This window comes from Pyxicephalus adspersus, chromosome 3 (genome assembly GCF_032062135.1).
Source record: "Pyxicephalus adspersus chromosome 3, UCB_Pads_2.0, whole genome shotgun sequence".
Classification (NCBI taxonomy): Eukaryota; Metazoa; Chordata; class Amphibia; order Anura; family Pyxicephalidae; genus Pyxicephalus; species Pyxicephalus adspersus.
In genome coordinates, this window is record NC_092860.1 from 50,622,950 (window position 1) to 50,635,536 (window position 12,587).

The window sequence follows — 12,587 nt, forward strand, 5'->3', positions numbered from 1 at the left end:
AAAAGAAAGTGATAATAAAAGAGGGGAATTGCTTCCAGTAGTGAAAATCTGGCACTATGACATTACTAAAATGGTATGGTGCCTGGGGGTCACAGAATCCTACACACTGCTTTTTAGAACTAGTGTTGGAACCTAGAACCTTAGCTGGGATGGGTTAACTAGAGGTGTTCAACAAACATCCCTGCAAACCTATGCTCATGAACATAACCCGCTGTGTAAATAGTAACTGGCTGAGCAGATTTGCTAAGCTTGCAGCGTTCCTATTGGCTGATAAAAAATAATATTTACTCTGTATGTTAGTAACCTACTGAGCTGTCTATGTAAATAGCAATGGTTTAACTGGCTGGTTGTTGTACCACCCCTAACAACCATCAACCAATGGGTATGCTGCCTGTAGTGTACAATAGCAACTAGCCCCGAGCTGGTGCTGGAAGCGTCCCCCCTTTGCTGGTGGTTAGTAAAGCAGAACTAAACCTGCACTGCTCACCTATCCCTGTTCCAACATAGGGCGCTCTCCTCTTCCTTTTTTCACCTTAGGATCTTCGGCCATCTTACTTCCTCCTGGGCAGTTCATTTCTGTCCAGATTTATTAGTCTAAAAGCGGTCCATTGTCTTTCATGAAAATTAATTTACAGTATAATATAATACTATGAGTATAATAAAGTTTGAAACACAAAATCATTGCAAAATAATAAATTAAATTGAAAAAAAAAATTTATTAAACTTTATGATTTTGTTTCAAACTTTTATACTCCTACTATTATATTATACTGTAAAAAAAATTTTCATGAAAGGCAATGTACTGCTTTTAGACATATAAATCCAGTGTATTGCATTCAATACAGTTATTTTGTATTGAATGCAATACAAAATAATTGGAAATTCCCGCTGCACCCCTAGCGACGGCTGTACGCACCAATGTCACCGGGAACTCCCAGGGAACGTCAGCGCACTCGCTAAATTACTGTCTGGGGAACAGTTGTTACCATAGAATATGCTTTGATGTTCTCAACACTGCAGCAAACTTAAATTTCATACAGAACGAATTACATAGTTTACATAGTAGGTCAGGTAGAAAAAAAGCATAAGTCAAACCCCTAGGGAAATAAACATATCCCAGATATAAAACCCCATGGACATAGTTGGTCCAGAGGAAGGCAAAAATCCCCGGTACAATTTGCTCCAACAGGGGAAAAAATTCCTTCCCGATTCCACAAGGCAATCGGATGTTCCCTGGATCATTAATCACTGTTATTTTTACTTTAAATCCCTATTACCCAGTTATATTCTGTGCTTCCAGAAAAACATCCAGCTTTTTCTTAAAGCAATCTATAGTAGTTGCTGAAACTACTTTCTGAGGGAGCCGATCCCACATTTCACAGACCTTACAGTGAAGAATCCCTTCCTTATCCGGAGCTTAAACTTCTTTTCCTCCAGTTTCCCTGTGTGTCTATTTAAAAGAAATCACACAGTACCCATCTTGACAAAGAATCATTTATTCTGAAAATGTATTCTTACAAAGTGCAGATTCTAGTAGCAAATCGAAAATGAGAAATATGAACACCGTTCTATAATTATTCAATCAAAAAATCTTCTGGAGCATACAGAGAAAATTGTAATAACCTGTGAGATGGTCCAAGGCCAAAGCGTGCATTCCATTGTTGAAAGATAAAGGGAAAAGATGCCAATTGTGATGATGTCAGGCTGTAATGGATGGGATGCAAACATGCTTAAAAAACCTAATACAGGGCAAACAAATGAGATGCCAGGTAACATGCCATAAATAAAAGCTGTATTGGCCATAACTGAGATGAAGTTTGATGCTGAGGTTTGGTTCAGGCTTTTAATTCATGCTGCAGAGAATTTATCCAGTCATCACATATGGAGAAGTAATCTGTCTAAACCATTTGGCCTTGCAACAACGGGGTGTAAAAAACCGTAGTTTAGGAAGCACAAGTTTATAGCAGCTCAACCACCATTTTTTTTTTAATTTTTTAGGAATTTTTTTGCTTGTATATAACCAAAACTATAAGAATCATCCACAAAATTTAGTGATTTTCTAGATTCCAAAGACAGATTTGCTTACAAAACATAGTGATTGCCATGCAGTTTTTTTCACAGCCTTACAACGGACAGCACTGTTTGCCATTGAGACTTAACAGATCTAGTTACAGCAACACCATCTGGCATGCCACTGAAATGTTCATTACAGAGAGGATCCAACAACCTGTGCATTTGACTTCTACATAGAACATGTATTGGTAAGGTAAGAGGTGACAGGAGAAGAAAATTCAGATAGGTGTCAAGCTTTTCATTCAGTTAACATTTAGTTCTTGTGTTGTAGTTCTCGATTGCCTCCTCTGTAACAGACTCATCCTCCTCTATATCTCTCTTAACGGTCTTCCCTTCAAGGTCAAAAATCTCCTCTGGGGGAAAGCCACGCGGCTCAGCTACTTTTATCGTCAACATGTTGAGAGTGATCACAGAGCCTGCAGGAATTTTAGTCTTTGCCACAACAGATTTACCAAGCTGAAAGAAACAAATATGAGGTTTATCTAAAAGAAAAATCATAAAGGGGAGCTGAACAAAATAAAAGGACAATGAAACTGGAAATGGGTAAAGATAAAACAGCACATAGTTCTGATGTTAAAAGTGAACAGCAAAATGCACAAATGTATTACATATATGGCAGCTGCTTTACATGCCAAGAGAATTGAATATCTGTCTCTAGTTTTCTGATTTTACATACAACACCACCCTAGTCGGAAGGGCAAGAGCCCCTTGCGCTGTTAAGTTAACTCTTACAGGTCTCTCTCGGTCTCTAATCAAGACTCCATAGACAGGTAGTGTCTGAGTTAAGGACATCTGACATATGGACGCCTCCTAGATACAACCGGGCTTCCCTGCTGTCTCGTGTGCATGACTTGCAGAAGAAATCTTTTACTAAACACAGCTGTGGTTGATGTTAGGACTGAGCTCTTCTTCAACCTCTTGTAACTCTTTAATGACCAAGACAAACTCTGCAGTTGTTTGCATATCAAAGCAAAGCTTCCTCCAGAAGTTGATGAATGTCTAAACTTCATAGTTTATTTTTTTTTTTTTGCTTTGTTTGTGATTAACCCACAGTGAGGATTTTTTTTTTTACAGTAACTCACATCAAGCTGCCTAATAATATGTTGAGACAAGTATCTGCCCTAATTGCATTCATTAAAATAATGTGCCTGTTCTGACTTGCATACAAATTCAACTTAAGAACAAACCTACAGTCCCTATCTTGTATGTAATATGAGGGACTACCTGTAATTACCCCTTCATGCATGCTGCAAAATATATGCCTTCTTTCATTTTTAAATAAATCTTATATAAACCAATTTACAATGACATATAATCTTTCAGGATTTTTAAAATCATTAAGAATAATTGCCTCTACAAAGACATAAGTTTTTATAGACTTCATTTATGTAACTGAAGTCAATCATAATAAAAAAAATGATTGTCAATTACAAGGACAAACCCAAACTAAGTGTGGGCATGGACTACAATAATTTTCAACCATGTCATACTGGTTTGATATAAACAAAGACTATTTTTAAGAACACATTTTCCAGGAAGATTCAGAGAAAGTTGAAGGAAATTATACTACAACTTACATAAGTGAAGGTTTCCACTTTGTTTATTTATCACAAAGCAATATTCTCCCATGACTTATACTTACCTTCCCTTCAGCTCCATTGCTCGGAAGTACCATCCATCAGTTACCTACACTTGGAGCTTACACAGAGGTAAGGCCGAGTTTAATAAAGCGCATAAAGTTTTGGCCTGCGTACTGCATGCTGGGAGTTGCTTCCAGGTACATTCTCCCACGTATCTGGAAACAACGGGTATTTGCAAAGTGATTGATTGCCTTTAATCTATAAAAGATGATGTGGCTTTCCTTGTGTGAGCACAAAGCTCTCGGAAAATATAATAAATTACTTATTTTAATAGGGAGAGACAAGAGGAATAAAAGTGCTCTTGACTTATACAGAGAATAGCTGCCATGCAATATATGCACTCCCACATAAAGAGCAATTCACATATGATGCGAGCCACTTGAAACAGCAAATAATACAAAAAAGGCAAAGCCAGGACTTGTCTATAATGTTTGCATTTGAATATCAAACCAGTACTTAATGACATTGGAAAAAAAATGTGAATTATGCAAACATAATACATTTACAGAAAAAATAACAGAACACAAAGATTCACAATACCTTATTGTGGCAAGCCATTTCACAAGGCAAAAGGCGCTTTTCTATAGAGCCCATGGCTTTTTCCACTGTCCGGATAGATCTGACCAGATCAGCCAGTTCACTTGGCTCCAATGAAGCCTGGTGGTCACTTCCTTTCCAGGTCTTATCTAGTGTTACATGGCGTTCAACTACTTTGGCACCCATTGCAACAGCTGCAATTGTAATAGCAATGCCGGTTTCATGGCCGGAGTATCCAATAGGGATATCTGGGAAGGCTTTCTGGTATTCCTAGAAAATAAAGTCATTGAAATGTGTGCTCTTTAAAAGCTACTTATTATAGGTAATGGGGTCATATTAGCATTCACAAGATCGAACACGGAGTTCGAAATATAGTGGGAAAGACTTGTAGAGGGTTATTGCAGGAGGAAAGTGCAGTAAAGCATCAGAACTACACATGCTAAAAATGTAATATAGGCATTTGGTAGAAGAGAACTTTTTTTTTACTATTTAGTGTATTGATGACCAGGTCTGGAAGAGTAAGAGAATGCAGGGCTAAGGGAATGGACTGCAGCGAAGACAAGGGAGGAGGAAATCCTGGAGGCTTAAACTGTCTGTGTGTCGGTGAAGCTTGGGATCACATAAAGAGAGCAGGCTGTTGTGCTACTGCACACAGAGCAACATTACAGCAACTATAAATGCAATCTAAACAGTTACATAACACAAAGACTTGTCTCTGATTCACAATTGCAAAATCTGATGTCATTTTCTACTATGCAGGACCAAAAGCCTTGCATTAAAGGGGAGGATACAGACCTTCCACCCATTCCCCAAGCATTGAACAGCAGAGAAGGAAAAGCCCCGGGGGTGTAAGAGAAATCCTTTCTATCAAAGTTTTTTTTTCATGGTGTTCACCTTTAATTAATATTAACAGAAGAAGGAGGAGGAGGTTCATTAGGGCTGATTCGGTTTACCTATTTTTTGTTTAAAAGTTGCTTTAACTTACACTGTATGGGCAGCTAAGTTAACTCATTGGATATGCTGATAAAATAAAAAGTAAGTTCAAAGTACCAAGGATATGGCTTTGTATCTCTATATCATGCTACTGAATAGTGTTAACTAATAAAAAGGTCCAGCTTTGACATGAATTGCCAGAGTGCCTTTTTTTTTAATATTTGAATACACTTTTTAGGGTTTTAGATTTTAAAGAGGTAAAGCAATACTGATTTGAAAATAAAGCATAAACTAGGCTGAATAATAAATATCTACACATCAGCTACCCACTAAAGTTTTCATAGCAAGACACATCCTGGCTCACTTTATACCTTTTAGAGAAGTGAATAGGCCTTTGCATATCCCCATATATTCATATTTAATTTAGTGAATTAAATACTGTTGTGCTGTCACAAGCTATGAATAAGAGCTTGACTTTTCAAATTGCAGTGTTCACATATTGTGTATGTTCCAATAAACTGATCCTACCAACTCCTCAAATACTAGAGGTCATAGATGAAAAAAGAAATCCTTTGATTCCAAATATGAGTATGAATGAAAAGAACCCACACCTGTATGACTTGAAGATTGACATCTTCAGGAAGAAGAGGATATGCACTAGTACACTGGAGTATACAGAAGTTTGGATTGATTGGTTTTACAAGCTCATAAACACGGCGCATGGTATCCATAGACTGCATACCACTGGAAATTACCATGGGTCGACCTAAACAGGGCAGGAGAGAAAAACAATTCAATTACAAGCAGTTATGTACACATGGAATATTGCTCAACTGAGACAACTCTTTTTTCTGCATTACAAAGTATAATTAAGTACTTACAGCAAACCTAAAGTAGGGCGAAGTACAAGCCTGGATATTTTTCAATCAAGACAATCACAATGAAAATCCTGCTTCTGTTTTCCATTATCGTGATCCCACCATTGGGAACAACCACTGTTGTTTCCTAATAGGAGCACCAGGAAGACTTCTGCTTTTCCTACCTTTCCATTATATAACTGGGAGTGTGGGAACTAATTTATTCCAGACAAGTGCAGCGTGTTTCATGCATGCACAGCTCAGCTTTTGTTCAGGCAGGTAAGAAGGAGTATTTCAGAAGAAACATCACCTGCCCATTTTTGCAATAACCTGTATGATCAAACATGCAACTATACATACTATAAAGCATTGAAATATGCAAAATTAAAGCCCTATACTGCATATATGACTACAGTGTGTTGCAAAATGTGCATTAATTCATTTTTACCAGCAGCTGTGTGTGCAGTCTTCGTACCCCCACACAGAGACAGCAAACCTAAATCACCCTAACAATATTGGCTCATTAGTTTTACCAGTGGGGTCCCTCAAAATATCCATAGAAAGTTTAGCATGCATATTCAAGGATCTTTTATTTAAAACCAGTAATGATAAATGTTTTTAAACATATTCATTTACTTAAAAAAAAAAAATAATCGCAGATGCCTTCTAACAGTTGCATCTTAGGTCTCAAATGTAAGCTTAAAGCATTCTTTATCTACACAGGCTCCTACAATGAAATCACTTTATTTTCTGACTGGCAAAGGTGGCCTATTGCCTGGGTATCATTATTTCACTGATTGTACCTACATGTAACTCTTTATGATCTCCCACTTAGGTACCAGGCAGCTGATGAACATAATAGGGGAAAAAGATTTGATTTGACCAACCTTTCTGTGCCGTCTTTTTTAAATAGGGCAGATTATTTGTGTCCCCTGAGCCAACTTTGAAGAATGGAACCCCCAGTTCATGCAAAAATTCTACGGCCATCTGAAACAAAAATAAACCCATTAAACATGCATTCCTTGTGTATTCATTGTCAGATACATCTAATAATGTTTCTGCTCTGTTGTCATTTATTAATAATTTTACCTCTGGACTCAGACCTATACATTATGGGAATGTAAAATGGAAGATTCCAGTTCTTTTCTAATTGTATAGAATACTTTGAAATGGCTCAATACCGTTAATAAATGAAAAGTTTATGTTTCCTACAATCCTATATGTGTGGAGTTTAAATCAATGTAAACTTGTTATATATATATTTATACACACATACGCAAAATTATTACATTATAAATTTTATAAATCTAAGCAGTCCTGCCCTTGGAAGTTGTTTTTCAGTTACTCTTTGTAAATATGGCCATAAAAAATTCACTTTAAATAGACATTTTGGGATTTTAATCTTACCTCATCCATTCCAGAGGCTGTAAAATAAATGCCAATTTCCTTTGCATACTTTTGTAGTTCTCGATATTGTTCATGACTGAACTCCAGGTGGCGCTTGTGTTCCCCATACGTCTTACCCCAGGAGTGCTGAGAAGTGTATGGTCTTTCTAAAGCTTTTTTATTAAACTTGTATTCTAGTTCACTTTTCTGGAACTTTGCACAGTCTGCACCGCATTCCTGAAAATACAAAAATAAAAATTATATATCGAGGAAAAAAGTTGTTCAGCCCACTGTACCCAACCTTTAACATGCAAAAAACAGTAGGTATACAGTGTTTAACCCAGCTTTTTTTTAAACCGGGTGGGAGGAAATTCTAGGTGGTTGGCAGCCCCTGTAATATGATCCAACTCTTCAGTGACCTTCCACGGCATGTGGTTACTGAAAAGTGCCGAGTGGTGCACCCAGCTAAAACTAGCTGGGGAGAACACTGGGTATATATGATGATAGGTCTGGGATTAAAAATTAAGGCTTTTGAATACATTATAGGAGAGTGTAGCCACCCAGTAACAGAAAATGTGTTAATCATAGGATTAATGGGAAAAAAAGCCTGAAAAAAAAAAAAGAAAACTAAGGGAGGGACTACTAAGGACTGCATACACTACACTTTGTCTTTGGTTTAGATACACTTTAATGCATGTCTGTATTTTGGGTTTTAGTGGTTATAAAGCTTGTCATAAGCTAAAGAGAACATTCAAATGTTCCTTGTGAAGAACAAGCCAGCCCTAATGTCGTATAAGGCTACACAAATAGTGTGACACAGACACTTATTATTACAAAATTGCCAAGGTCTTCCTCGGCACAGCCACATTACACAGTTATGCCTCCCTTCATTACTTGATGTATTTGCATGCTGACTATTATACACCCACTCACATGAGTAGGACTTAGAGCGTCTGCATAAAATTAATTACAGATGGTTTCATCATAACAAAACAGGACAACCGAATTTTCAAAGTGTATGAGCCAAGAAAAGTAAAGAGGAAAAACTGGCTGCACTGTTCCCATTTTGGAAGTGGCAATGATGACTTCCAGCCCACTTGCATCCGGGGACACGTTGCTTATTATCCTTGTCTCCAGCCTAAGAAGGCATTTCAGATGGAGGTAATTATTTTTTTAAGTTGTTTGCAGAGTAATTTGTGGGTGAAAAGCACATTGCAATACTATACTCAGTAATGATATTGGAACATATGTCTTGTAACACATTGCTAAGGGAGTATTTTGGGGCAAACAAGAAGTTACCCAATTAAAGCACGTATATGTGAACAGTTTTATCTGCCAATGGATTTGTAATTCTTTTCAGATTTGAGGTTGACACACACACTTTATATATCCAGGGTGGTGACAACACTATTTTTTGTAGTCACCTTCCATTACACAATCACTTTATTAGCTCGCTACAGCTTACAGCTTTTGGTATATACACTCACTGGACACTCTATTGGGTACACCTTGCTAGTACTGGGTTGGACCACCTTTTGCTTTACGGGATTAAGTGAACTAGGCACTGGAAATATTTCCCGGGGATCCTGATCCCTCACCCCAGTACATCCCGCCATCCTTAACCACTGATACAAGGCAGGATGGATCCATGCTTTCATGTTGTTGCTTCCAAATTCTGACCCTTACTTCGAAAAAGATGAGCCCATGTTTAAAGTCAAACAGCTGTCATATCATCACCTTTTACTTACAACAACTGCTAGCATGGAGCAACATCACCATACATGACAATGGGTTTGAATTACTAAAAGAAACTTTAGAGGAAATTTCACCTAGCTTAGCGAATGTGGTGAAAATTCCCATTGCAGAGAACACTCAACCAGATGCAAAGAACTGTAAAAAGTAATGCTTGTTTGCTTGTGATTGGATGGCTGAAGTGCTTCACCTCATTCGCTATGCTAAGTGAATAAGCCCTTGCCTTTTATACTTTTACCTTTGCTTTAAATTAACCCTAAATAAAGGTATGCAATAAAAATGAAAAGCTTAGGTTCAAAATGTGATTAGAATGTTGGAAGGAGGATTCAGCTGTCATTGTCACCAATCCTAAAGTTTCTCTTTTTTCAGTTACAGTCACTATAATTGTAGTTTAAAGGGTCCTCCAATAATATTTGCTTATAAGACTAATATAGTGAACCCGTACCTGTAATGGGTTCTTATTATATGCAGCCCACTTTATTACTACACTTACTTTTCCTTCACGTCCCCTTTTGCCATACACAATACAGTATTTTTGGGTATCGGAATGCAAATGACCCAGAGAGACTAGTATTAAAATGATGTTATGTGAGGGTGGATAGGTTATCTAGCCCTTTGTAAGATTTGGCATACTTGGGGTTTTGGCATAAGTTGGGGATAACATTACAGCTCCCTAACGTCTTGGTAAGAATAAGTAAATTGTTCATTTTCATGGTCTGGACACAGGTGGGTTTTAAAAAAGAGGATGTATTTAGTTTTTATTTACTGGAACAAAGCAGCATCATGTCAAACCTCTCTGAATTATAAGACTGTGCCTAGACTACCGCCATGGCAGCCCACACGGGCAATATGTGGTGGAAAGGCAAAAGGCCCAGTACACGTTCCTACCCACCTGCTGTTACTTACTGCCGGAGGACTCATAGTAGCCGGAGTAGCATGCCGGAGTAGCATGGGCACATAGTTTTATGGTACATGCCTAAAGCTCTGCAGTACACTCCTCTTTCCACAATTACATACAAAATCTGCACATAGAAAAGTTCAGAACAGATTGGCAGCAATGAACACAAGCTCCCAGGTCACATGCCCCATTCATACATGTCTTATCTGCATTGAGTTCAGCCTTTAAATCTATGAAACCATTATATATATGTATTACGGAAGAAGAACAATAACAGAATTTTATTTTGTAGAACACAGATACTTCATTCAAACTTCTTCAGGGAGCAACAGATCCAATCACAAACATATTGCTTCTGCTTCTGTGTGATCAATAGTAATAAAGTATATTGGAAGCAGATGTCCTATCCAAAACCAAATATCTGTGCTTTATGTGACAACCTTTTTTCTTTCTTTTATAAACTGGTAGCGTTGATTTTTTATAATTAGTATTGCTTACATGTGCTTGAAACTCCAGGGACAATATCAACTAGCTGAAGACTTCCCTCCCTGAATATATCTCACCCAGAGGTGCCTGCACATCCCCCTCCTTCCAGAGCAGCTCAGCAGTCCCAAAATCCTGAGTGCCTACATTTAAAAATACTCCCCCAAGTTTTATATGATTGGACATCAGTGTGTGTGTGTGATCAGCAGACACAAGCAAAAAAACATTTTTAATACAAAATCAGCATTTGCATAATAAAGTTTTCCTTCTTAAAATCAGAATATTCAAAATTACTTTCTTTTGTGTTGATTATGTGGTTTAACTTTATGGGTTTGTTTCTAGTTGCAACCTATGTAATTATTTCTAAATTGGCCAGAAGAGGGCACTGTTGAGTTGCCATTTCTCTTGCACCATCTACTACACTGGGGCTTCCTTTTACAAAGCAAGCAGATCATGTATATTATATGTTCTGTGGTTTTCAGATATTTATCCCTTTATGAGAGAGTTTTTGAGCTTCGGGTCAAGTAAGAGCTGCGGGTCAAGTAAGAGCTGCGGGTCAAGTAAGAGCTGCGGGTCAAGTAGGAGCTGCGGGTCAAGTAGGAGCTGCGGGTCAAGTAGGAGCTGCGGGTCAGGTAAGAATCATAATCAAAAGAATGACTTCTGATCGACAACTCATATGTGAGCAGGAAAGAACCACAAATACTCTTAGGGGAAACATGACTGTCCCTACTTCACCTTTAAAAAGCTGTGCTGTCAATCAGAGGAATAGAGTGGATGGATCGGGCAGGGAATTCAGCGTGTTAGGTCCTGCACTGCAAATGACAAATACTACCAAACCAGAATCATTACATTATTGGCAGAACGCTCTTGTTTAGGGGATGTTCCCTGAGTCTGCTGACATCACATCCAAGATGCCCAGCTCAGAACAAGCATTAAACATATTTATTACACTTATACAGGGTTCTCCCCAGGCACTTTTAGCTGGGCGCACCACCCGGCACTTTTCAGCACCCACCCGGCTGTTTTTGGGTGGTTACCAAGGAGTTTGTTCACAATACAGGGGCTGCCACCCGCCTAAAATTTCTTCTCACCCGGCTTGAAAAAATGTCTTGGTTGAGCACTGCTTATAGTATTATGGGATGTTGTTGGCGGGATCTTTTTAAAGTGTTCCATTTCACATGTATGTATAAAGATATTCATAAAACAGGAGCATGTGTCTCATGTAGACTAGAATCCTGCCTGCATCTCAGGATATCTATGTGAAGAACAGATGAAGAAGTCACAATAGCTGGGTGTACGAAGGAATGAGGTGTATATGATGGGTAGAGGGGGCATTTGAAGAAGTTACAATGATTTGGGACAATGAAAGACTTCAGAATAGGTCACAAGGTTTAGGAGTAAGAAGGAATGGGATCCCTGGGGTGCATAGAAGGGACATCGGAAGAAGGAACAATGAATAAGATCATGAAGGAATGGAGTGTATGCAGAAGAGGACATCTGGAATACTCCTATTGACTAGTAGTATGATGGGTAGAAAGGGCATAAGGAGAAGTCCCAGGGACTAGGAGTATAATAGAATGGGATGTATATGATGGATGGGTGGGTGGGGTTCAGATGAAGAAGTCATAATGACTAGGAGTATGAAGGAGTGGGGTGTATACAAGGAGTAGAGGGGGCATCTAAAGAAGTCCTAATGACTATGAAGAAATGATGTGTATATGATGGGTGATGGTGTGGATATTTGTAGAGGTCCCAGTACTAGCGAGAAGCAGGGTGTATATGGCGGGTGGGGGAGAGATATCCGTATAAGTCTTATATAAGATGGGTGGGGGTATCTGTAGTAGTATGAAGGAGGGGGGAATATATGATGGGTGGGGGTACCTGTAGTAGTATGAAGGAGGGGGGTATAAATGATGGGTGGGGGTACCTGTAGTAGTATGAAGGAGGGGGGTATATATGATGGGTGGGGTATCTGTAGTAGTATGAAGGAGGGGGGTATATATGATGGGTGGGGGTATCTGTAGTAGT

General features: G+C 38.5%; 1 protein-coding gene across 1 annotated transcript in view; it reads right to left on the bottom strand.

Annotated features, from left to right (window-relative positions):
- Nucleotides 1-2,273: 2,273 nt before the first annotated feature.
- Nucleotides 2,274-12,587, bottom strand: part of NANS (N-acetylneuraminate synthase) — a 12,569-nt gene continuing 2,255 nt past the window's right edge. The window contains exons 2-6 of the mRNA XM_072404547.1: nucleotides 7,448-7,663; nucleotides 6,928-7,027; nucleotides 5,795-5,949; nucleotides 4,254-4,520; nucleotides 2,274-2,529 (exon numbers count right to left, since the gene is read on the bottom strand). Of these exons, the coding sequence (XP_072260648.1) occupies nucleotides 2,320-2,529; nucleotides 4,254-4,520; nucleotides 5,795-5,949; nucleotides 6,928-7,027; nucleotides 7,448-7,663 (948 nt within the window). The 3' untranslated portion in view covers nucleotides 2,274-2,319. The remainder of the gene's footprint in view (nucleotides 2,530-4,253; nucleotides 4,521-5,794; nucleotides 5,950-6,927; nucleotides 7,028-7,447; nucleotides 7,664-12,587) is intronic.